Below are 26,397 nucleotides of genomic sequence, written 5' to 3'. Positions count from 1 at the left end.
AAGTAAATTAATAAAAATTTGAACTTAATAAATAATTAATTTAAATTTACTATTATTATTTTTTAATTAATCTTCCTATTTTTTTAAGCATAGATTTTTAAGCTTAAAAAGCGGAAAAATTAAAGATTTTAATTATAGTGGGTTATAGTAGATGTTATAGGGGATTAAGAGACTAAAAAAATCTACTTGTATGTTTAACCTTTAATTATAAGAGAAGTACTCTATTTATAACTATAAAAATTATATATTATTATAATTATCATAAGAATTTAATATAATTTTAATTTTTATAAATTTTTATTAAAAGGTTAAGTAATAATTTATTAATAAAAGTAGTAAGTTTAGGTGTAAAATCGCTAATTATCGTGACTTTTGTCTACCCACTGTACGAGGCCGACTGGTCCTGGTCTGATCGGCCATCCGTCATTGGACCGAGGCCTCTCTTGTTTTACACTGCTCCCCAAAGAAGACACTTTGGCCGTCAAACACCCCTGGTGATGACGGTCCTAACCATCATTCAGACGACAGGGGCTGGCGTTTGTACAGGTGTTTGCTACCTCGGGGTTTCTGGACACTCTGCTTTGTTGGAGCCGCATGCCATGGGTTGCCCTTCTTCAGCTTTAATTCCTATCCACGCCTGTTAAAGGACAATCAATAATGCGGTGGAAATATGTCTTTGTAACCACTGAAATGTTTCCAAGATGATACTTGGCAGCCAAGGCCCCCACCAGCCCTTCATCGGACAGTCCTACAGTCTCTCCTTTGGGTGGTCTGCTCCAATAAGCACAAAGAGCTGCAGCACGACTGCGAATCCTTCATGTGTAGCTCGCATTAAAGCTCCAGGATGGCTCCTAGTTGGCCTTGGGTCTGCATGCTGTCAACGCCCCATGGAGACTGTCCTTTGAATCAACGGCTTGCCTGCCCGGTACCCGGACATTCCTCCCCTTGTAACTCTGAAGAGTTTTGTCGGGCAGTTCATCCTGTACATGCCTCCGTCGTGTCCACGCCCATAAATTTTCTATATAGGCCGCTGAACGTCCTTCACCTGCTGCATTTGATATTCTCTTTTCCCAAGTCGAACCTCGGGTCAGCCGGTCTGCCGTCCGTCTTGCCACTCTGCTGGGATTGGGGCATCCTTCCGCCTTGCCCTGGTATGCATATTGGAACCTATTAGATGCACACAAAGAGATAACAGGGGACAACAACAAGAAGCGTAAAATGGCTCTCCATCAGTACGACTACCTCTTTGCCGTCGGCACCATCTTTGCGTTCCTCGATGCCTGGAACATTGGAGTCAACGATGTGGCCAACTCGTCGGCCTCGTCGGTTCCGTCCCGATCCTCAGCTACGTCCAGGCCATGATCGGTGCCAGTTTGATGGAATTTAGTGGTGCCCTCGGCGTGGGTGGTCGTGTCGCCGATACCATTCGAACCAAGGTCATCGACGTCGGTGCCTTTGAGGAACGGCCTGCTCTCCTCATGCTCGGTATTATCTGCGCCGTCATTGCCTCCTCATGCTATCTCACCGCCGCCACTCGGTTCGGCATGCCCGTCTCGACCACACACTCCATTCTGGGCGGTGTCTTGGGCATGGGTATTGGCGCGCTTGGCAACACCGGCATCACCTGGGTGGGCTACAACAAAGACGGCTCGGCCGACCTCAAGGGCGGTGTCGTCCAGGTCTTCCTCGCCTGGGTTATCGCACAGGTTCTATCTGGCTTGTTCGGCGCCGCCATCTTCCTCATCACCAAGTACGGAGTCCTGTTGCGATCGAATTCCGCCATGAGAGGCCTCGTCCTCGTCCCCATCTACTTTTGGATCACAGCCTCCCTCATCGTCATGTTGCTGATCTGGAAGGGTGGTGACTACGAGGTCAAACTGACAGACGCTCAGATCCCCGGTGTCATTGTGGCCACGGGAGCTGCCTGGGGCCTGTTGGTGTCCTTCTTCCTTGTCCCTTGGATGTACCGGGTTGGCATCAAGGAGGACTGGCAGCTGAAGTGGTGGCACATTCTCCAGGGCCCCTTTCTTCTCCGACGAGGCGAGGTCCGTCCACCCCCCGAGAATTTCACCGGTGTTGTCCGCAACTTCTATGAAGGCCATTTGAACCGACAGGAGCTCGAAGCTCGAGGCGCACGAGCCGCTGCTACCACGGAAGATGTCGAGGGTCAGCACGAAAAGACGGGCGCTGCTTCCGATATCTCCGCCCCAGGGGCTGGCGAACAACCTGTTGCCTCTACTCACAAGTCTCTCATCGGCCCGAAGCCCGACGCTGCTTGGTACTCTGGTGCCGGACTATGGTGGTGGTTCAAGTGGGCTCTGCTGCGCGGCATCGACCAGGACATTGTGGGTTCTCAGAGCGAGAAGTCTGTTATCGCGGGCGACGTCGAAGGAATCCATGCACGAGCACACCACTACGACAACAAAGCCGAATTCCTTTACACTTCCCTGCAGGTCATGACGGCGGCCGCCGCCTCATTTACCCATGGCGCCAACGACGTCGCCAACGTGGTAGGTCCTTACGCCACCATCTACCAGATCTGGGACAGCGGCGTGATCCCCAAGAAGGCTCAGGTTGACCTGTGGATTCTTGCTTTTGGCGGCGCTGGCATCGTCATTGGCCTCTGGACATATGGCTATCACATTATGCGCAATCTGGGCAATCACGTCACTCTGATGTCCCCTTCTCGTGGGTTCTCTATGGAACTGGGATCCGTCATTACTATTATTATGGCTACCCGTCTTAGTAAGCTGAAAACTTTGGCGGTGGTGATGCATTTTTTGGACTACTGACTAATTTGAAATTAAACAGAGCTGCCTGTTTCTACAACTCAGTGTATCACTGGTGCCATTGTTGGCGTTGGCCTCTGCAACGGTGACTGGCGCTCCATCAACTGGCGCATGGTTGCCTGGATCTATCTCGGATGGATCGTTACTGTACCGACTGCCGGTTTGATCTCCGGTATCTTGATGGGTTTTGTTACCTTCTCTCCCCATTGGTGAAACGGTCTACATATGTAGTTCGTAATCTCTTTGTGTTTTCTTGCCAAATAAATACTCTAAAGAGAGTCAGTGTTGTCAGGAGAGGATTCCAGAGGTATGATATATAGTAGCGCAACTCAGTATACTGGTTCAAAAAGCTGATATAAACCGACGAAAATTCTATTTATATCAATGCAACAGTCTATCTATTTACGGTTTAGTACCTACCTACTTAGGTTCGTAGTATCAGTGTAGGGTATAATCCCTGGTATATATACAAAATATCACATAACTCACTCGGCAGCCCACGCGTGCGCAATCTCTGATTTCAGTAGCACATATACTGTTCGCACATGTATCGTTGACAGAATATCAATATAGTAAGGTAAACTCCCAAATATATTCCGCTGGGAAGCTCGTTTCAATCTCACCTGGTTTATACATGTAACCTGACTGGCTGGAGCTAGTGGGTCGGTGAAGATGCGGGGTCGGCCGACAGCGGGGCTCGCTCACCGAGGTGAGTAAATGAGGAACAAATTAATTTTTTTTTTTTTGTTTTTGGCCGACACCGTAGGCAGCTTTCGCAGCAACTCTTGTTGCAGCAGCCATTGCCAACCACCATGTCTCGAAGCGTGGTACAACCCAACAGCTGGGTGGCATTGAGACTCCCAAACGATACACTGCGTGTTCTTCAAGTCGCACCAAATACGTGCGTTGCATCACCACCACCCGCTCTGCGACACAGCACCACTGACGCTGCCCTTGTCCAGAACAATTTCCCTAGGAAAATATGGCTCGTTCCCGAGCAACTTGCTCATGGAGCGTCCGTTTCACCTGACGTACGAAGTACAAGAGAAGCGCCCCGGCGAAAACTTCTCCCGGCTACGAGTCGTGCCCGGCACAGAACTCAACGCCGACATACTCGCCGAGACGAACGAAAATGAGCAGACGGACGGCGACGCGGCCATTGTCGCCGGCGAAGGCGAGCAGCTGGCGCTTGTAGACGAAACCGGCAAAGTCGTCGCGCGGTCAAATCGGGAAATCATTGACGACTCGGCGCGGCAGAAGCTCACGGCAGAGGAGATCGAGGTGTTGAAGCGCGAGGGCGCCTCGGCCGGGAAAGAGCTGATTGCGAAACTCATGCTGTCGCACACGGCGATTGACCAAAAGACGTCGTACTCGCTCGCGAAGTATAAGCTTTTGAAAGAGCGCAAGTTTCTGAGGAGATTCTCCGTGCTGCCGCTGGACGTTGTCCTGCTGGGCCAGTGGCTGCTGGAGAACAGAGATTCCTGGAAAGTGCTGGAGCTGAGGCCGGAGATGATGGGCCTGCTGGGATGCTGGGCAGACGTGCATTTTGGAGGCGAGCCCGCCCAGGGCGTGCGTGAGCCTCACGGGGGCAGGTGGCTGGCGGTTGATGACACGGGTGGTTTGCTGGTGGCTGCTTTGGCGGAGAGGATGGGGTTGCTGCACCACGATCCGGGAAAGCAAGCCGCGTCCCAAGGGCCGGGGGAGGAGAGTCGGCAGACGGCAGAGGCGGCTGCAGGGCAAACCGGCGCGAGTAATGGCGGTTCCGAACAACAAGAGCCTCCGTCATCGCCACAGACACAGCGGACGAGTAAGAAGCGTCCTCGCTGCCATGATTTCGACGACCACTTCGCCCTCACAAACACCATCACCCTCATCCACTCCAACTCGCAGCCCAACCTGTCTGTCCTGCGATACTTTGACTACGACGCCAGCGATCCCAACCCGCCGTACCCTTACCACCCGCTGTTCACCAACCTCCTCCCCATCTCCTGGCTGCAACTCGTCGATCCCGCCGAAGACGTCGTCTGCTCCGAGAAGCCGGCCGACGTGACGCCCGAAGAGCTCGCGTCCTGGAAACCCAACCGCCGCGGAAACTACCACCGCAAACGCCGGAGGTGGGCCCGGACCAACGAAGTCATCGAAAACACACGGGCTGGCGGCTTCTCCGGGCTAGCTGTAGCGAGCACAATGGACCCTGTCTCTATCCTACGCGAGGCTCTCCCGCTATTGGCAGGGGGCTCCCCCATCGCCATCTACTCGCCCACCATTGAGCCGCTGGAACAGCTGGTAGACTGCTTCAGTATCGGTCGTCGGGCAGCATGGGTATCATCGCTGCCTACAGAGGCAGAGGGCAAAACGCAAGCCGAGTTGGATCGCTGGGAGGGGACGAGGGAGTTTCCAATTAACCCTACCCTGGTGCTTGGTGCGGCGGTCCAAAGCAGTAGAGCCAGGAGATGGCAGGTTCTGCCGGGGAGGACACATCCGTTCATGACGGGGAGAGGAGGCGCGGAAGGCTTCTTGTTCACGGGCTGGAGGGCGATTCCGGCACAAGGGAGGGTTTCTGCAAGAGGCAAATTCCAGAAGAAGAAGGGAGAAGCAGCATGATGATTTTGTATAGTATATTTGTTGGGGTAATGGATTGGATTTCGGACCTTGGGACTACGTGTGTCCGTGGATGAATTGGGATAAGCATGTGCTTGTGTAGGGACTATACAAGGAGCGATACCCTGAATTTGTATCGATCGCAATAAATACTCTGACCCGGATACGTGTTGCGTCATCATGGTTGGTCAATCGGGTTCGAGGAGATTCGCAACCACTGCAGTTGTGGTGTCTTATTATTTGTGTTTTATAGAACAAGGGGCGGTGTTTTTGTTTAGTCGCAAAGGCTACTATGGAACCATCCGTTACAACGCCTTGCCCATGAACTTTCTCTTCGTAAAGCTCAGCCACCACTTGCTAGGCTTGGTTTCGTCATCTGCGTACACTCGTGCAAGTAATCGCGTTGCCAACTCCTGGCGTACTTGGGACATGTACTGCCTTAGTTGCTCGGCATCCAGTCTATCCCTAGGAGGCTCGTACATCTGCCACGGAGGAATGTTAGTCGCAATTAGGGTCCAAGCCAACACTCCCTGGGACGAGTTGCGATCAAGATTGTAGCCCAGGGGAGTAGCAACACTTGTAAAACCAGGAGCGTACCTGATTCAAGGGGAAGCCCGGGTCGCCCGGGATAGCAAAGTTCAAATCCAGTGCCAAGTTCATGACATCCTTCTGCGCATCCCTCGCCGTCGCGCCAGGCTTGATCTTTTGCAGACAGTCGCTCAGAAACAAGATTCCGTACACGAGCAAGCGGTCTGCAGGACCCTGGATTTCAAAGTTGCGGAAAAATGTGTTGGCACGGAAGAGCGAGATGGTCTCGTCGAGGATATCGTAACTGTCGCTGTCCGGATCGGGCGACTCGTTGGCCGGCAGCGGTGGTGACGGGATAGGAAGGGTGTAGGCTGGTCCGCGGGTCTTTGTGCGTAGCGGGAGAATGGGAAAGTTACCTATGAGGCGGGGAGGGTTGGGGTCGTTGTTGAAAATGGAGTTGTAGGCCTGGCGAGATGGTCAGCTTGATGCCGAAGATGTGAGAGCTGCTGGAGAGGTGGTGACTGGTGATACGAGCTGAATGGAGGTCGGAAAATATGGCGGCCGGGAGAGAGGACGCATGAGGAGCTGGAGAGGGTTGTACATACCGGCATTTTGATCAGAATGGAGAGCGGAACAGCTCGACGATGATGCCTGGGATGGTGCGTTCGAAGTTGGTGATGCCTTGCAATTGCGCGGCGTTTGTCGTTGGCGGGGCTTTTTGGATTGGGAATGGGGCGGGGCGCAGCCACCTATGATGATGCTTCGTGGCGGTGCAAGATGTGGCTTGCCCGTCTGGCAGACAATGTGACGATGTTTTTATACCACGACATGGTAAATTCTGCTGATCATACTTGATATTTAAAAAGAAATAGATGTCTCATTGGATCTCCCGGTTATGACATGCACAGTGAGAAGGATCGTCTATGCCACTAGAATGAGGAGGAAATGACCATTCGATCTTGTTTCAAGCGGATCCGGGATTATTCTCTAACCTTAATAAAACATTATTTCTGTACATCTGTACATTATAAATATCATAAGAGCCTATAGTGTGTTAAGTGGTCTCGTGCGGTTCTATGGCTTGGGTACGGCCGCCACACTGTGTTACCTGACGTAGTGCTTGCACTATTATTTGGATAGGAAAAAAAAAAAATTAAAAAATTACTAAATTAGGTAAAACCTTAAAAAAATTGATTGTTGAAATAAAAACAATAATAAAAGCCTATAAATCACATAATTAGCATGAAGCTTGGATGGGGTGTTCAACGGGGTTGGGAGTCTCGATTGGCCCTCGACGGTAGCGTTCGAAGAAATGAAACCATGGCCTTCGACGAGGACCCAAGGAGCCATTGCCCTAGGTGCTACGACGATCATTTAAGCGAGGATGAAAGTGGTAGAGATGTACTCGGTAAGGCATTTACTCTTCGAACACGTCGAACTGTAACATGTGGACCCGAAACAGCGTTTTATATCTGCGTGAAAAGCGTCTTGTCAAGTGCAGGCGATACTATATCGTGCAAAGATTTTGCATGAAACGATCATTATCACTGCGATGGCTCGTTCTATGCTTGTACTCATGGTCTTGCTCTCGGTGTTATGTGTAGTAGTTGACTGTTTCCTGGCTCTGTTGAAACCTACCAGAACGGTGACCGACATCAGCCTCACTCCTATGAAGACGAATTTTCCTCTTCCCTACTAGTAGCACGTTCTAGCGACAAGTTACAACAGAAAAGAGTCGGCAGGATCCTAGGTAGATTAATAGGGCGCCCTTTACCACAGTCACAAGGTCGAACCGCTTCCCTCAAAGGTGTGTTACAGATGTAAATTTACCCTCGAGCGAGTAAGCTGGGAAAAGTTTCCTGCCAGATAGAAAATCTGCGGTATTGATGCATGGCACTGCGAACCGGAACGTTGCCCCCGAGAAGATTTTCCCGCTTTTTTCTTTGGCTATTTAACCACGTATTATATTCTAAGCCTTTCAGAGAGGAAACTTCTGAAGAATGTGTTTTGCTTCGGGGGGAGCCTTGACGGCAGGTGGTGTCCGAATGTCTGCCGAGGACCTAGACCACACAGTGATGTTGGTGAGCATATTCACGGCATAGGGCCTGGGACCAGAAAGACGGAGTTTACTAGGATTCCGTTCTGAATATGTTTGAAACCTCGAACCGCTCCCTCAGGCGGTTCTTCGTTGCTCGCGATCGGTACACATATTCTCGGTGATGGCTGAAGACTCGTGGGCCCGGGACGTAGGAATTTTGTTGCGAGCTGTCACAAAAAGAATGCGCCCTAATTAAACAGCAACTATACCCCCTTATATTTCCGTTGACACGCGCTTATCAACCCATGACAATCTTCTCCGGGATCAAGCGGGGCCTTCTGTACTTGACTTTTCGTGTAGAAGACAGTAAGCAAACACATGCTTCTTGACAGTATACGTTTCTCTTCTCCTCTTCTCCAATTTTGTTTCTTTCTTCTCTTCCTCAAGTTTCAGACTTCTCCCATGACCCGTCCCTTCCGACCCGTCCACGCCGGCTCATCACTGACGCTCAAGAGGTCAGGTGGGTGTTGAAATGTCCAAAGCCCTGCGTGACGTGACTACCAAAGCGATTCCTCAAGGAGTCAGAACAGACCTCTCGATCCGGATGGGGGAAGTGGGAGTGAGGGAATTACAGTAGCCGCTAGCTAGCAGGTCGATACGTCCATGAAATCTTGACTAATATGCGGCAGATGGATCAAATGCGTATCACCCCCACCGCCATGATTGTTCATATTAGAGGGGATATTGGCGTTTTCATGGACAGGCGTCTAAACTAGATTGTCTTTTGCGGTGGCCACGGATGCACTGCCAACCTACTTAAATGTGGGTGCTCTTAACACGTAATTATCTTCAAGTATATGGAAATCTGTATACCGCAGCAATTGCAATTATCTCAGAGTCTCAGGGCATGAGCTACTCGACCGGGCGGTGTGTTATTATTCTCAGTTTCGACCAAGTAAGACATGAACGCTGGCAACAAGTGCCTGTTCCTCTTGCAAGCTGCCAGTGTTAAGCGACGCCTAATTACGTATGAAGAAGGAAATTCTCAATTTCGGGAATTAGATGGCATGTTCAGCTGTTACTTGCCTAGAAACCTTCCCTACTTGTGCAAGCGTGGCCGAGTTGTAAGCCCGGAATCATGCACGAAACGAGAAGCCGTTTTCCGAGTCAAGTGATGGTCGAGCTAGGGTAAGTAACGTGGTTAATAATATGCTGCAGCCCACTAAACCGATCTGGATTCCCATCCCGGGGGGGGGGGATAGAGCGGTGTTGCCTTTGGAATCGTTGACCTTGCTGGATAAGTAAGTGGCCAATGTACGCGGTCCGCGAGGAGATGTTCTCAAGTGGTGGACTCCAAGACTTCCCAATGGACGACTAGCTGGTCAAGTTTCGATTTACATAAAGTTGGTGGAGTGAGCTGTCTTCTTGGGCTGGTTAGTCCGTCTTGGCCCTCTATATCACAGGAGGCTATATTTTGCTAGCAGGGGCCGAGTGCCCGATGCGAATATCCGAGTATTCCTGCCAAGGGTAATTTAAAGTCGACCAAGCCAGAACTTGGCATTCTTAAGCGAAGCTGTTGATATGAACGAGATTGGAGGCCATGAGGGCCATGTCGACTATGTGATAGCAACTGGCGGGGCGTAGCAGAAGGCAGTTAAAAACATTTGATGTCATACTTGATAGTCGGCAATGATTCACTCCGATGGGCGGATACGATACCGAGGGCAAAGACACTCGGCTCCCACTTTGGTTTCCTATTCGACGCAACATCGGTCCCGAATTGCCTCCTAGGGCAGTAGTAGTGGCGAGTGTCGATCCCGCAACCGGCGTCGAGCGAATTCTTTACGTAACTTGTGACGTATTGTTTGCTTGTGCTCCACTAGCCCAGGACAATCATCCCATCGTCCATGCTAAGCATGGCAGTAAGCATGATAGATGTGTGAGTTGTCTAAACTTTAAAAGTTTATCAAGACTTGCTGGCAATCACCGGCTTTGGTACGCATTGTAGTGCGTTGTTGTCTCTCTAATAAAGTAGCTGGGGTTTATTCTTAGTTGGCAGTAACGGTCATGTTCCTCGTGCGCTCGCTTAATTCTTTTTTACCGAAATTGGTTTTCTTCTCGATTATTCGGTTGCCCAGACAAAAAGTCTGACCACATAGCCACAACCGAGTTCTACAAAGACATGTGATAGTGCAACCAACTGCGGATTGCTGGGCTCCCCTGGTACTTGGCATGGAGAAAACTCGCTTGCCGATGGCAAAAAAGGTGTTTGTGTCTCAAGGCTATCATGTAAAAAGTTGTGCTCAATGTCTGGTACGCCCGACTTGGCGTTTCTCCACCACTCAATTAACTGGCTTGGCAACACACAGCGTGATCTTATCAGATCATCTTGGTCCAATGAGCTCGGTTCCAGGATACGAGGGCCTTGTGGCACATGCATGGTTTTCTTGATCCACAGATTCCACACTGCCCAAGGCTTGTGGTTTGCCTCGGAGAAAGTATCAAGCTCGGGGGTGGCTGGAGCAGAGGCAACGGCCGAGTCGTAGCTCCAGCAGTTTTCCTTGTTTTGCCTATAAAAAGGGAAACGGAATCCAGTTGACGCCGTACGCTTGGTTCCGTGTTCAACAAGAAAAATTCTAGCCAGGTGGACTTGAACGCGCTTGCCCGACTTGCATCATGAAGGGCTTCACACAACTTGCGCTGCTCGCGGCATCGGCCACGCTGGGCCAGGCTGCTTTCCGAGAGGGCTGTGCCGACGCGCCCTGGGACTCGGATACTGACTTCTTCCTGACCAAGTTTGAGAAGGGTCCTAGCAATCCATTCTTCGCCCAATACAACAAGACATACGTGACCATTAGGAACCGTCAGCACCGATATGTCGTTCTGTATTGCAGCAAGGACCCGCCTCCAACCTCCATCGTCGGAGAATCGGCCTTGGTCATCAAGGCCCCCGTCAAGAATGTAGCTGCGCTGGATGGATTTTCGCAGAATCTAATCGAGGTTGGCAAAACAATGGTCCATCTGCACCCTGGGACGAAATGCTGACTACCCAATCCAGATGCTCGGCATGTCCACAAGCATCAAGCGCACTGGTGTTTATTCCGACGTTACCAGCTCATGTATTCGCGGCAATATGAAGGACAACATTACCTTTGATGACGACGAGTGGGACAAGGCCCCGGAAGTCGATGTTACTTTCTACGGCGACACGGCCAAGCCCGACAGCAAGAAGGTCCTCATCTACAACGTGGGTAACTACGCGCCACTTGCTCAGCTCGGCTACATCAAATTCGTCTCCATGTTCTTCGGCATGGAGGAGCTCGGCCAGAAGATTTACGATGAGATTGCCGCCAACTACCGCTGTGCGGCTGCCCAGGTCCAGCAGGCCATCGAGGACGGCACGTACCCTACGGGCGCCTTCATCTCCCCCATCCGCAAGGACGGGGACAAGTTTACCGTTTTCCAGAGCCCTTGGTGGAGCACTATTCTCTCGGATGCCGGGTCGGCACTCGTCAACGTCTCGGCCGACGGCGAGGCGTCCGGGAAGGGAAACCCGACCAAGCCAGAACTCGTCACCATCGACGCCAACAGCCAAGGAAACAACTTCGCAGAGAAGAGCTGGGCCATCATTGACACGACCCAGTACGATCAGCTTCCCGGCAAGTCAGCCCCCAAGACTCTGCCAGAGTCTACCCGTATCACGGCAGACACCTACACGTCGAGATCGGGCGCCTCGAGCGCCTCCTACGCAGTCAAGAACAACAACGTCTGGCTCACGGACAAGGCTGCAAACCGCAATCGCCGTCACAGTGAGTCCCTTGTGCTTAAATATCCGTTTCTGCGGCCAATTTCTCCAATCTGCTCGAGTCGTTGCTGACCATGTTCTCCCTCCCTTTGCCGCAGACTTCTTTGACCGCGGCAGCGCGCGCCCGGATCAGGTCATCCGTGATATTATTTCAATTGTGTCGCCGTCATTCCTGCCGGAATATACAAATATGTTTATTCGCAGCGTCTCCAAGCCAGATGACATGATTGCCCTCAGGCGATTCACCCACACTTGTGCCCAGAAGGGCAAGGCGCTGGAGACTTTGAACTTGACCAAGTGCGACGCCCCGGCCTGGCTCACTGGGTACCATGACTCTGGCCTGAAGCCAAACGCATATCGCTCTGTTGACCAGGCTGATTCTCTTGCTCTCCGCGCTAGCAGCAGCGGACTCAGCGGCGGCCAGAAGGCCGGCATTGCCGTTGGCTCCGTCGTTGGGTTCCTTCTCATTGCGGCCGCAGCGGGTTTCGGTATCTACAAGTGCCGCCGCTCTCGTGCCGACGATAAGAATGCCAAGAAGCGCGAGATGGACCAGGTTGAAAAGGGATCTGTATCGAGCAGATCCACCCATAAGTAGAACTGTGAAGTTGACATGTGCAGACCAGAGGGCAAATCACGAGGTCTCTTCGTGTGGCGTGGAACGAAGTAGAGAGACTAGAGTAGAGCATACGAAGATATGAATAGTACCATCATTGACCGGTCTCGTCGTGCTGCCATCTAACCTGCATTGCGTGTCCGGCATTGAAACGCATAACCACAAGATCTTATATCTCGCTTAATGTCAAATGACTTTGATCCTAGGCAAGTCTGCGTCTTTCTCCTTCGTGCCTGATCACAGTTCCCGAAGCCAGAATGTGACCGCTTGCTATGAACAGGACAGCACCGAAGAAGCACCATTCCCCGCGGCCAAATCCTCTGCCAATAGTAACCTATGGACTTTTGCATCAATGTCGCACTCAGATGAAGTTGGAAAGCACAAGTCCTAGCCTTTGAACTATCCGTAATTTGCGAGCGATCAGTGCTATATCCATAACACTAGCTTCTTGAAATGAGGTTTGAGCCTCTGTAAAAGGGGTTTTCCTAGGTCATTCAACTATTAAAAAGGCCTCAATTCCCTCAATAGTTGGCTTCAATCAAGGACCAGTCCACTAATCAATTCAATCCATAGCTGCTAAATCGGGACAGTTATAACCTGGTTTACATAACTACTGCATTTTTTACCTCTTTTAATTACTTCACATTTAAGATCTCTAATTAAGGCCTTCAAGTTAGCTGTTATAGATATCAAAAGTCTTTCCCAGGCTACCCTTACAGGCTGGGTTCTAGTGACCGGTATTAGTGGATTTTTATTACCGGGACATACGCTACTTGCTGCTATCGGTGCAGGATTGCTCACTACTTTTGGGGTTGACACTTCGTAGGGCAAGTGGATCGGTTACCAGATCTTGTATGGCTTCAGTCTCGGTCTCGCATCGCAGGCTCCGAATATAGCGGCATAGATAGTGTTGCCCAAGCAAGACGTGGCTATTGGCGCCTCACTCATGTTCTTTGCGTCTGTTCCACGCTTTTTTGGGGATTAAATATAATTATTATTCGCTAAAGTTTTACCTTAAGAAGGTTAACCGGGGCACCTGGGCTTACATTGACCCAAAACAGCCCGAAAAGCTAGCTGTTGAACAACCAAAAAAGCCCAAGCCTAGCGATGTTGGTCCGGAGGCTGTAGATATTACAGACCTTGACGAGGGACGACCCAGAGTTGAAATATCTCAAAACCGACCATCGGCTAGACCTTCAAACCTACCGAGGGCAGCAGAAGGCCCTTCCAGTCATCCAGTAATCCATAGTCAAATCTATCGGCAATCGGCAATTACTACGATACGATAGCTACGGACGGCATTCCAAGGCAGCTAGAGCTATTACAAGCCCGGCTGCAGCCCACATCTTGGGAGCTAGAACAAAAGGTTTCGACACGATACAAGTCGATCCAGAAGGCTTCAAATCTCACAAAAACGGGGGCTTGAATTACAGATATTAGAAGCTAAATGCCTTGGTTCGTCGCATATTTCGTGATAATTAAAACCTACTAATATCGGTTAAGAAAGCCAATTAAGGTGACCTGAGAAGGATCTTTAATATTGATAATAGCTAGTTGAAAGGCTTTAGTTAAGGACCTTGGATGTGTAGCAGTTAAAAGAGGTTAAAAATATAGAAGTTGTGTAAACCGGGCTAATAGCTGTCACAAACAGAGCATGCTTTACACAGCAAATATACCCCCCTTATATTCTGTTCACACTACACTTTATAGCGAAGACCGAGGGAACAATGAAGGAGAAAAAAGGGGAAAATAAAAGAAACAAAAAAAAAGAAAAGAGAGAGAGAGAGAGAGAGAGAGAGATGAAAATAGAAGGAAGCAGAAACAGATGCCTGCTAACACAGATTGCCTGGTGATTGGAACATATGGATTCATGGTCTCGTTTCCTGAATACTAGTTCTAGGTTAATTCCTCTTGCAAGGCTTGATGGATCTGCCCGCGGCCCGTATATGGAATCGTTCAGTAGAATGGTGGAATGCAGATGGGACCGTTGTGGCAAAAGGCAACGCCACAGCTGGGGATACGAGACCACTCCATACTTTCTGGTCGCGAACTTGGCCAAACCCTTCCATGCATCTATGCTTTAGCTCTGGGACTCGCACGCATTTATATTTCCAGGGCATGCCGCGCGGAGGTAGAAGAGTCCGTCTTATCTCCCTTTGACATTGTAAGATGCCAATGTGACTACGCTTTGCAATCGAGTGGGCTAGGCACTTCTCGTCTACTTAATTGCTGACGGGCATACTTCGCATGAATACGTCTGTTGATGACGGACGAGAGCCACCCCCGCCAAGCCGGTTGATATCAATCCGATGCCTGATTTCTGAAAGTCGGGCCATGGTATTTAATCTACATCGAATATCAGTACTCGACATGAGATGAGATAAATAGTACGGCTAATGGGACCGATTTACAGACAAAACAGTCAAGTTCCGGTGCAGAGTTGTAGGTCAAGACCCATCATATATACCTTGCTCCTCCTCTTTGCAACGGCCAAACGCAACGCGTCGCGAGTGAAACTAGCATCCTGTGAAAATTCCTATCGAACCAAATAGAATTATTCCACTACCAAAAACCGGAAATTGATTCCCCAGACGGTGAAGCAATTTGGCCGGCCACTCGCATACTCGCATGTGAATGCCCGAGTCCGTTAAGAGGCAAAGTCTCGGAGCCGAAATACCGTGCCTACTCCAGAGGCAACAAGTAGCAGAAGAGTCGAGAGGAGTCACTGACTACATGTCCAAGGGTGAGCGGGATGATACCGGGGCACAGCCACGGCGGAACCAACGGCTATCGGGAGAAGGATCCGGCAAAACGGCACTTGGCGCCGATACGCCCGATATCCAGCTTACAAGTGTCTCTGAGGCTTTCTTGGACGGGCCCTCGGACCGAGTTGACGAGGCGCAGCCGCTCAAGGTTCAACGCCGACGGCTCATTAATACGCCGCAACACCAACTCGATGAGTCGATGGCACCTCGCTTAGAGGGTCAAATTGGCTGATGTAATGCCCACCGCTTGCCTGTCCAATGGATAATTCGGCACGGCACGTGTGCATGAATTGGCTTCACGAGCCAAAGTCCAGCATTGGCTCCGTCACAAGCCACCGCGGGCCGGTCCTAACCAACCCTCGGGGGTTTTCCTGTCGAAGGCATCGACTAAAGAGTTAGTTCAGGTGATTGAGCCCAAAAGAGCAGGTCAAAGGTATTTACCCCCGCTTTATTGGCCTCCGACGTCAATACGGGAGGAGCGAGAGCTGGGCTTTTATATCCCCGTCTGCGCTACATAACTTGCCACGTACAGTCAGCCAGTTCTTGTCCACTTCGTCCGTTCTTTGCTGGAAATCATGTACATGTATGCTGGAACCGTAGCCCTGTCGCTGCTGGGCGGCGGGCTGGCGCAAGACGGCGAGGGCTGGTACGAGGCTCACCCCGGCATGGCGCGGATCCGGCGGGTGAACCAGGACACGCACCAGATTGTGGACGAGTTTGGCCGCACGCGCTTCTTCCACGGGACCAATGTCGTCATGAAGGAGCCGCCGTGGCACCGGCCGGCCGAGTGGGTGCCCGGCGTGTCGTCGTTTGGCGAGCAAGACGTCCGGAACATGCACGACCTGGGCCTCAACGTGGTGCGGCTCGGCCACAGCTGGGCCGGCGCCGAGCCCGCGCGAGGCGAGTACAACGAGACGTTTCTGGACATTATGAAGCAGCAGACCAGGCTGGCCGAGGAGCACGGCATCTACGTGCTGGTCGACGTGCACCAGGACGTGCTGGCGCGGCAGCTGTGCGGCCACGGCGTGCCCGATGTAAGTGACGAGGACGTCGTGACTTCATGGTAAAGATATGGCTGACGGCGGCGCGGCAGTGGTTCGTCAAGAAGGACTGGGTGCCCGGCTGGGAGATGTATCCCTTCCCGCTCAAGCTGCCGCCCTTGCCCGTGGACAAGGACGGCTTCCCGTCGCCGGCGTCGCTCTGCGGCAGCGTCGACTGGTCGCTGAGCTACACGTCGGTGGCCGTGGGCAACGCCTTTGGCCGGCTGTACAACAACTTTGACGGGCTGGGCGACGCCTTTGCCGCCTACTGGAGGAGGCTGGCGTCGGGCTATGCGGCCACGGCCAACGTCGTCGGCTACAACCTGCTCAACGAGCCGTGGGTTGGCGATACCTGGGCCGACCCGACGCTGCTGGTGCCGGGCGTCGCCGACCACAAGGTCCTCGAAGGGCTCTGGAACCGCGCCGCGAGGCAGATCCGGACCGTCGACAATAACACCCTCATCTGGTTCGAGGGCGCCACGCTCGACATCCTGTCGGGCTTCGACAACGTGCCGCTCGGCGACGGCGCCAAGTCGGTTCACTCGTTTCACTACTATAAGCCGCCGCAGCTCGGCTCCATCTCTGCCACGCTCGACAACCGCCGCAAGGACAGCGAGCGCCTCCGGACCGCCGGCGTGCTGACCGAGCTGACCTTTTGGACGGGCGACGACAGGCAAATGCAGGACCTGGCCGACGCCATGACGGCCACCGACGCCGCCATGGTCTCGTGGATCGGCTGGGCCTACGAGAACCTGTACAACGGCACCTCGGGCCAGGCCTATCCCGAGCTGGCCAAGCATTACGCCCGTGCCTATCCCGCTGCCGTCGCCGGTATCCCCAAGAGCTTCGACTTCGACGAGAAATCCGCCACCTTCAAGCTGCAGTTCACGGCCGATCCGAGCATCGACGCGCCCACCGAGATCATCCTGCCCCCGTCCACCTTCTCCAACGGATACACCGTCCAGGTTTCTCCCGAGGGCAGCTTGCTGCAGCACGCACCTGACAAGCGTACCCTGGCCTTGTTCACTTCCCCGCGAGTCAAAAATGCCACTGACGTTTCTGTCACAATCACCCGTGACTAAAGCCCGTGTCTATTTCATCTCCAGACCTGGCTATTTGCCGGTACTCGTACTGTAGAAGAACACAACTAATACAAGAAGCATCCTCTTTGCCCAGTGGCTGGGCTATGGGACTAACACCAATACCATGTTATTATATTAACTGATAGTGTTATGTAAAGTTGGCCAATAATGCCCCGTGGCTTCTTATACACCTACATCTGGTGATCGAGCACAATAGCATTTTGCCAATTATGCCAGGAGCCCATTCCTCATTAAAGTGATGAGACAATAAAAGAGCCTACTCGAATTAATATATTGCTTACAATCAAGTTTCATTATGCGGCTTCCGGGCTCCTTGGCTTCGTGGGATCAGTTGGCCACCCGACTCCCGCTAACATGGAATCATGCCACTTTCGCATCTGGGCTCGCTACGCGTTCGATAATTTTATATTCAACCTTTTTCTTTCTTTTTCTTTTTGTTTTATTTTTTTATTTTTTTTATTTTTTCGGAATCTAGCAGGCGCTAGCTGCACCCCTAATTACCTAAGGCTCTATAACTATTATTTATACATCTTGTAATAATAATTTACTTTTTAAAAGGTATAATAATAATATCACGTTAACAGCTATGGAAGCAGATTAAATAGTGGAATTATTCTTGAGATTAAAGCTATCTAGGTACGGAAAATAGGCCCTTATTTATAGATATTAAGGTTATTTAATAGGTTACCTAAAAAGTAATTAATTTAAGAGGTTCTATAGTATTTAGCTATTAAAGGTTTAGCTTTAATAGGGTAATAGCGTAAGCCTTCTTTTAAGGCTTTTTATATAATTAAAAAGCAATTATTTAAGGCGTTTTAAGGCTTATTAGGGTCCCTAATAAATAGCAGCTATTTTCTATTAAAAGGGGCCTTTAACGTTAATATACCCTTATAAATTAGGTTAATAGCTAGCTATTAAAGCTATTTATAGCTATTAAAGTAAGTTAAATTAATTAATTTAAGCTCTTTTAATAATATTAATAATATTAATAAGCTTTAATTACTTAATAAAGCAATTAAATTATTAGTTTATTAGAATCTTTATTAATCTATTAACTAAATTATTAACGCTTTAAACGAATTTAATATTAATAGTCTCTTATTAATAGGCTTATTAAAACTAGCTATTATAAATATTAATATAATAAAAAGCGGTTTTAAGCCTTAAAAGATTACTATTAATAAGCTAGATCGTTTATAAATTATTATATTATATTATAGGCTTTAAATAATTTAACTATAGGTTTAACTATTAAAAAAGCCTAAATATTATAATAGTCTCTTTAGCTATATATATAAAAGCTAATAATTTAGCTTTAATAGATAATATTATAACTATATTTTACTTATTAGTTATTTAATTAATAGGTTTATTAAATAGTTAAATTATTAAGTCTTATAATAACTTTTAAGTCTATTAGTTATTTATAAAGGTAATATTAAAAGCTATTTAAAGCTTTAAGTTATTAGGATTTTCATTAAATTTAATTACTAGGTATTACGTTAAATATAAGTACTTAATAACTTAATTAATAACCTATTAGTAGGTTTTTAACGAATTAAAGAGGAATTTAGCTAGCTTAGCTATTAGTTTAGCTATATTAGGTCTTTTAATAACCGTAATATAATTAATAGAACTAATTATTTGTTAATATTAATAAATTTAATTAATAGTTATAATACCTAAATTAAGTTTTAATTAATTTTTAGGTATTAGACTTTCTTTAAAGCTATCTCTTTTAGGGATATTAAATTTTATAGCTAGTTTTTTAATATGAAAATTCTAATATAGCTAAAGCTTATAAGTAGCTTTATCTTAAAGAACTTAAATACCTAAAAACTATTATAGCTTATTAAGGTCCTTTATATTATAGGTTAATTTAAGCTTTCAAATTATTTAATTAATAGCTTTAAAAGCTACTTAATAGTATAAAAAAACGATATTATTAACGTAAAAAAAGACCGTTAATATTAGGCTATTAAAGATATAAGGGTCTTTTAAATAAGGTGTTAAATCTAATAGCTTAAAGGTTTTACTAGGAGACTATTACTATAATAAGGCTAACCTTTATAGCTCGTATAAGGCTTATAATAGCCTTATTATTTAACTAGGCCTTTTAAAGCCTTTAGGAAATTTAACGTAAACTTCTTCGTTAATTAGGCTATTTATAAAGGCGTTTATCACGTTAAATTACCTAGCTTTAAGGTTAAATTTAGCTATAATAACTATTAGAGTTTAAAATAACCTTTTAGCTAAGGTTATAGCGTAAGTCTTCTTATTATTAGGTGGTTAAAGGTTACCTTATACGTATAAATAAGCCTTAAATTTATTAATAAATTCGTATTTATTATATTTATATTTAAACACCTAAGTTAATAATAATAGGCGATATAACCGTTTTATTTAATTAGGTTAAATAGGTTAAAAGGTCTCTTAATTAATTAAGGTATTATATTTAGCTTAAGTAGCCTTTTTAAATTTAAGCTTATAAGGGTGCTTTTATAGCTCTTTTTAATATTAAGGTTGAGGTAATAGGCTTCTTTTATATAACCTTTTAAGCTATTTAATTAAAAAGCTATTATAAAAGCTATTAAAAGCCCTATTAAAAATCCGTTATAACTATTAAGGTCTTTTATCTTAGTTTAAAGACTCTAATAAAGCTAGCGTTAAAAGGTCTTAATAAGGGCCGCTTTGTTACGAACCAAGGGTACCTGAAGCAGTTGGCCGGCGTCATGGGCCGCCAGCATGCAGACAAGAATGGGGCCCGACGGGATCGCAGGTCACGTGAGGGGATCAGATGGGATCAGTCTGATCCAACTCAATGGATCAGAGGGGATCAACCTGATCCAGCACGGGGGATCAGATGGGATCTATCTGATCCAGGACTACAATAGAGAGATAGACGAGTACTTAAGGAGGAGGTATTCCCATAGTCAGATAGTCTAGATCTCTATTGATCAATCTAAGCAATAGTTTTACTATTGAGAGTTATACTCTTAACGGCCTTATTGTGATACTGCTCAAAAGCTACTCTGTAGCATTCAACCTGACTTACTTCCTAAGAAACAGACCTACTGTGCCTTAGAACCTAAGCCACCGTTACATTTTGATCAATCCTGTTCAGTAAGTTACCTTGAAACTTTGAGCAGTAACGACTTCCAAGATGTCTACTTCAAGCGGAAAGACCACCAACCCCGGGGAGATGATGAAGTACCTTCATGACAAGATCACCGAGCTCGAGAAGCAGAATCGACAGCTTCTCGACCGACAGAATGATCTCTACGAAAAACTTGAGGCACGAGAAGAGGAACTTGCAGCAGTTCAAAATCTCACACCTGCATCCTCTATCAACAACAACAACATGCCAAAATTCCCCAAGCCTGAATCATACGATGGCTACAAGGGTGATGTGAGGAACTTTCTCACACAAGCCCAAGCTTACCTACGAGTCAACGAAAAAATCTACACGACACCTGAGTCACAGATTCTTTGCATTGGCAACCTCTTGACTGGGAAAGCAATGGAATGGTGGGAGCCAACCCTCCGCGCACATCTTAAGCACGGTGCCGAAGCCGGAGCGGAAGTTGTCCACATCTTCTCTGATTACGAAACCTTCGAAGAACGACTTCTCGCTGCATTTGGAAATCCCGATGAGCATAAGGAAGCTACACGACAACTTACTCGACTCAAGCAGACCGGATCTGCAGCTCATTACGCTAGGGAATTCAAACGCATCGCAGCAAAACTCAACTGGAATACCGAACCCAAAATGGAAGTCTTCTATCAAGGACTCAAAGAAGAAGTGAAGGATGACATTTATCGAGAAGATCGTCCTGAGTTATTTGACGACTTCGTCGAAATGGTCATCAAGGCAGACAACCGTCTATACGAGCGACGTCACGAAAAAAGTCACAGGAAATTCGGAACATATGCTAGGTTCAATAAACCTAATAGTAGCAAGCCACGCCGAACATCGACAGCATACGGGTACCACGCCGGACCTATGGAACTTGACGCCGCGAATAAGGAAAAGGGGAAGACTTGTTACAATTGTGGCAAGACTGGACACTTTGCGAATAAATGCAGAGCCCCGAAAAAGCCATGGAAGCCAATCCCTGAAGGCAAGAAGCTCCATGCCGCAAATCGAGAAGACTTGCCCACGCGAAATCTTAGTATGGCAAGCAATGAAGGAAGCCCCACGTTAGCAAACAACATCAGTTCGGATGAAGATTGGGAATTCGGAACCCAACCAGTACCCGACGACTTTTGGGAACACTGGACACCCTCACCAAAAAGTGAACCTTCACTGGAACAGATCCAAGAAGAAGAGAATCATCCAACTGAGAAAGACGAACCTGAAATCGAACACAGACTCCTTAATTGGACCTTCTGTTACGATGACAATTGCTACACGCACCTTAGCAGCAAGCAAGGTAGCGGATGGTTTCCACGAGAACGAAAGGGAAGGAGAACAACCCTTACGATACAACCGAAATTACGACGAACCGATTCAAAGATATTGAACGGAAAGTTATACTGTGCTAAGGATAACGCACACACTACCCAAGCCATAACCCCACAATGCAAGGAGGAAGGGAACTGTGTGACTGTGAGCAACTCGCTTAGCCCGAGTTCGATTAACACAGATGGTAGATCAAGCGATCACCAAGGAAGCTCCAACAATGCGTCGGAAGACAACCGCCGACGACAGCGCCTAGAACAACGCGCTAGAGAACGACATGAGGACAGGATCAACAAATCGGGAAACGACAGCCGTCGTCGCAATTAAGACCGATTCCTCGACGGAGATCTGACAGGTCTCTATGTACTGCAAACATCGGCAGCACAGCACACCTCATGATCGACATGACTATAATGGGACAAAGGATCCAGGCAATGATTGATAGCGGAGCACAAGGAAATTTTATCTCGCCGAATCTCGTCAACAGATTACGATTGCCTTGGACACCCAAAGACGAGCCCTACCGACTCACGACTGTGGAAGGAACTGCGGTGAAGTATAGCCAAGGAGTAGTTGACATGGAAGTTGCGCAGCTTCTAGTCGACATACAAGGCACGAAACACCGAGTTACACTAGATATCACAGTGATCTCAAAACACGATGTTATATTAGGGATACCCTGGTTGCGGGCGAGCAATCCACGAGTCAATTGGAGAACCGGCCAACTTCAATGGGATTTACCAGGATGCGGTTACGAAGCAGAGAGCGGCCTACGAAGGGCACCTCATTCGAACTACGACAGGCCTCTAGGAATATATGTGATCGCCAGAGAGCCAAAAGCTGAGACAACGGAGATTCCCGAGGAATACTCACAGTACAGCAAGCTGTTCAGCGGAGAGCTAGAAACAGGACTACCGGAGCATTCACGCTGGGACCACGAGATCAGACTCCAGCCCGGTACTGAACCAACGTTCAACAAAATTTATCCTCAGAACCCTGAGCAGGACAAGGCGCTCAAGGAGTATCTGGAGGACATGCTACAAAAAGGATACATACGACCATCAGAGTCCCCAGCAGGATACCCAATCCTGTGGGTACCAAAGAAGAACGGGAAACTACGACCATGCATCGATTACCGACACTTGAATAAGATCACAATCAAGAATCGATACCCGTTACCGCTTATGACGGAAATCAGAGACAAAGTTGGAAAAGCCAAATGGTTCACCACACTCGACTTAAAAGGAGCCTATAACCTTATACGGATGAAAGAAGGCCACGAGTGGATGACAGCATTTCGAACCAGCAGAGGACACTACGAATATCTAGTGATGCCTTTCGGGCTTACCAACGCACCAGCAACCTTTCAAAGAATGATCGATACAATCTTACGGAAACAACTAGGAGTGTTTGTGGTTGTATACCTCGACGATATCCTCATTTATTCAGATACCCTTGAGGAACACAAACGACATGTACATGAGGTACTACAAACTCTACAGGACAACAAACTCTTAGTCGAAGCCTCGAAATGCCAGTTCCACCAGAACACTGTGCACTTTCTAGGGTACGTGCTCACATACGGAGAAATACGAATGAGCCCGGATAAGATCAAAACCATCAAGGAATGGCCTACACCAAAGAATCTGAAGGAAGTTAGAGGATTCACAGCATTCGTGAACTTCTACCGCAAGTTCTTGAGCGGATATGGAGACATCTCACGACCTCTTACAAACCTAACAAAGAAAGAAGTCGGCTTCCAATGGAACGAACCAGAAGCCACGGCATTCCAGAAAATGAAAGATTTAGTTACGTCAGAACCTGTGTTGAAAGCACCTGATCAGGACAAACCTTATGAGCTTGAAACGGACGCCTCAGACTTTGCACTAGGCGGACAGCTTGGACAACGAGATGATCAAGGAAGATTGCACCCAGTTGCATTCTTCTCGAAGAAACTCCACGGACCCGAACTCAACTATGGGATCCACGACAAAGAACTCATGGCTATCATTGAGTGCTTCAAAGAATGGAGACACTATCTCATAGGAGCAAAGCATCAAATCAAGGTCTATACCGATCACAAGAATCTCACATCGTTCTTGACCACAAAGGATCTGAACAAACGACAGATCAGATGGTATGAAACCCTCACGGATTATGACTTCGAAATCATATACCGTAAAGGATCCGAAAACGGAAGAGCAGACGCGCTCAGCCGAAGAGAGGATTTGAAATCGGATGAGCAAGTGAGTAATGCACCCTTGCTACGCGCCACCAAGGATGGGAACCTTGTGCTAGGCACCCGAGAAATCAACATGACATGGCAAGTCAAGCCAGATGAAACATGGATGCATCGGATCGCATCATGCATTAAGAATGACAGCTATCTGGACAATTGGGAAACGAAAACGCATCTGTCCAAGGAAGGCAAGACCTTCTTGTACAATGAACGGCAGTATGTTCCCAGTACACTTCAAGAACAGCTTGTCAAGGAAATACACGAGCACCCACTACACGGACATCAGGGTGTAGGGAAAACGATCAGCAGGCTAAGAAGATCGTACGACTTCCCAGAAAGCAGAAAAATGGTACAAGAAGTCATCAAGAAATGCGACACGTGCAACAAAGCAAAATCAGCGCGACACGCACCATACGGAGAATTACAACCGATATCGCCACCTGAGAGAGCATGGCAAACTGTTACAATGGACTTCATCGTCAAACTACCGAAGTCAAAAGAACCCATGACAGGAGTAGCTTACGACAGCATCCTAGTTATTGTGGACAAACTCACAAAATACGCCTACTACATTCCATACAAGGAATCGAGCAACACCAAGGACTTAGCGTATATGTTCTTCAAAACAGTCATTGCACAACATGGATTACCAACAAAGCTTATATCGGATCGCGACAAATTGTTCACCTCAAACTTTTGGAAATGCCTCATGGAAACCATGAAGATCAAACAAAGCTTATCAACGGCATTCCACCCACAATCAGATGGACAAACAGAAATCTTGAACCAAATACTCGAACAATATCTGCGAAGCTATGTCAACTACCAACAGAATGATTGGGTAGAATGGCTACCACTAGCACAATGGGCTTACAATAGCTCCGAAATTGACAACATGAAGATGTCACCGTTCAGGGCAAATTACGGATTTGACCCTATCATCGAGACACATGCGACACAGAATGTGAACGCGCCAGCAGCTACAACGCATGCAGCAACCATGACAGAAATACAGAAACACTTGCAACAGGAATGGATATTTTTGCAGAACCGAATGAAACACTACGCGGACAGAAAGAGATTGCCAGCGCCAATCCTAGAGGAGGGACATAAAGTATACCTCATTCGCAAAAACATCAAAACTAAGCGACCCAGCGACAAACTCGACTGGAAGAAGATCGGACCATTCCTTATCAAACGGAAAATCTCGAATACCAACTACGAACTATCATTACCAGATGGAATGAAAATCCATCCCATATTTCATATATCGCTACTAGAGAAAGCACCAGATGAATCTACAATCGCTACCAACATCACAACGGAAGATACCAACGAATACGAAGTCGAACGGATACTCAAAGCACGGGGAGATACAAAGAATCGTCATTATCTCGTTAAATGGAAGGGATATCCAAACTCCGAAAACACCTGGGAACCAGCCAAGAATCTCACGAACTGCTCGACGTCGCTTGAACAGTTCCACCAGAGAATAAAAACTCATCAGGAATAGGGAAACCCAAGTCTGCTAGAAACTCGGGTGTCTGATTAAGCATGTTGGACTCCAACTCCAGACGCTCCTGGGCCTCTAACTCGTCCAGACTCTCCACACCACGAGCAATCATCTCCGCAGCCTTTTGTCGCAAAAATTTCTCCTGACGACGAATCCTTTGCAAACGAGCCATCGCCCGCTCCAAATCCTCCTCGGCCGAAGCACGTTCTCTGTCGAGACGATCCTTTTCGCGAAGGACACGATTATAAGCATCCGAAGACGTTCCGCCCGGATTGCAGCTGGTGTAACCACGCAAAGCACATTCGCTGCACCTGTCTTTCCCTTCAGCGACAATGCACTCTCGATTGTTTTTTCGACACGAATCGCAGGAAGGCATGACGAAGCCAAAGGCAGATATGAACTCGGAAAGACGTTTGCGATCAATCTTCTGGTTAGGGCGAGATCGCTGTTTCGAAACACGGTCAGAAGACATTGTGAAAAGAATGACGAAGAAAGAAAAAAGGGAAAGAGGGGAAGGAAGAGAATACTTACCGGACGAAACGAAATGGCCTTGAGGACAAGACCAATGGGGGAGGAGTATTATGTTACGAACCAAGGGTACCTGAAGCAGTTGGCCGGCGTCATGGGCCGCCAGCATGCAGACAAGAATGGGGCCCGACGGGATCGCAGGTCACGTGAGGGGATCAGATGGGATCAGTCTGATCCAACTCAATGGATCAGAGGGGATCAACCTGATCCAGCACGGGGGATCAGATGGGATCTATCTGATCCAGGACTACAATAGAGAGATAGACGAGTACTTAAGGAGGAGGTATTCCCATAGTCAGATAGTCTAGATCTCTATTGATCAATCTAAGCAATAGTTTTACTATTGAGAGTTATACTCTTAACGGCCTTATTG

At 48.0% G+C, this 26,397-nt stretch overlaps 5 protein-coding genes across 5 annotated transcripts; 4 read left to right on the top strand and 1 right to left on the bottom strand.

The window, feature by feature from the left end:
- Window positions 1–1,358: 1,358 nt before the first annotated feature.
- PHO89_1 (Na+/Pi symporter) lies at window positions 1,359–3,002 on the top strand (the record flags this gene model as incomplete). The annotated part of the gene is made up of 2 exons (XM_007810485.2): window positions 1,359–2,745; window positions 2,812–3,002. 2 exons carry the CDS (start codon window positions 1,359–1,361, stop codon window positions 3,000–3,002), a joined length of 1,578 nt encoding a protein of 525 aa, XP_007808676.2.
- A 556-nt stretch (window positions 3,003–3,558) lies between these two features.
- TRM6_1 (tRNA (adenine(58)-N(1))-methyltransferase non-catalytic subunit trm6) lies at window positions 3,559–5,393 on the top strand (the record flags this gene model as incomplete). Its single annotated transcript, XM_066119990.1, has 2 exons — window positions 3,559–3,690; window positions 3,752–5,393. Exons 1-2 carry the CDS (start codon window positions 3,602–3,604, stop codon window positions 5,391–5,393), a joined length of 1,731 nt encoding a protein of 576 aa, XP_065975108.1. The 5' UTR covers window positions 3,559–3,601.
- A 210-nt stretch (window positions 5,394–5,603) lies between these two features.
- On the bottom strand, window positions 5,604–6,581 carry ARC18_1 (subunit of the Arp2/3 complex). Its single transcript, XM_007810487.2, has 3 exons — window positions 6,524–6,581; window positions 5,988–6,383; window positions 5,604–5,872 (listed from the first exon to the last, which is right to left on the bottom strand). Exons 1-3 carry the CDS (start codon window positions 6,527–6,529, stop codon window positions 5,696–5,698), a joined length of 579 nt encoding a protein of 192 aa, XP_007808678.1. The 5' UTR covers window positions 6,530–6,581; the 3' UTR covers window positions 5,604–5,695.
- A 4,051-nt stretch (window positions 6,582–10,632) lies between these two features.
- On the top strand, window positions 10,633–12,479 carry J3458_011774 (uncharacterized protein; the record flags this gene model as incomplete). Its single annotated transcript, XM_007810488.2, has 3 exons — window positions 10,633–10,956; window positions 11,015–11,765; window positions 11,860–12,479. 3 exons carry the CDS (start codon window positions 10,633–10,635, stop codon window positions 12,354–12,356), a joined length of 1,572 nt encoding a protein of 523 aa, XP_007808679.2. The 3' UTR covers window positions 12,357–12,479.
- Window positions 12,480–15,714: 3,235 nt separating this feature from the next.
- On the top strand, window positions 15,715–17,535 carry J3458_011773 (uncharacterized protein; the record flags this gene model as incomplete). The annotated part of the gene is made up of 2 exons (XM_007810489.2): window positions 15,715–16,173; window positions 16,233–17,535. 2 exons carry the CDS (start codon window positions 15,715–15,717, stop codon window positions 17,259–17,261), a joined length of 1,488 nt encoding a protein of 495 aa, XP_007808680.1. The 3' UTR covers window positions 17,262–17,535.
- Window positions 17,536–26,397: the final 8,862 nt, after the last annotated feature.

This window comes from Metarhizium acridum (assembly GCF_019434415.1).
Source record: "Metarhizium acridum strain ARSEF 324 chromosome Unknown scaffold_234, whole genome shotgun sequence".
Taxonomy (NCBI): domain Eukaryota; kingdom Fungi; phylum Ascomycota; class Sordariomycetes; order Hypocreales; family Clavicipitaceae; genus Metarhizium; species Metarhizium acridum.
This window is presented reverse-complemented; position numbering and strand designations above follow the sequence as displayed.

Bases quoted from the DNA above. Each gene is read 5' to 3' on its own strand.
- ARC18_1 (XM_007810487.2), bottom strand. The intron at 5,873-5,987 runs GTACGCTCCTGG...CCTCCGTGGCAG, and splicing joins CGGGCTTCCCCTTGAATCAG to ATGTACGAGCCTCCTAGGGA.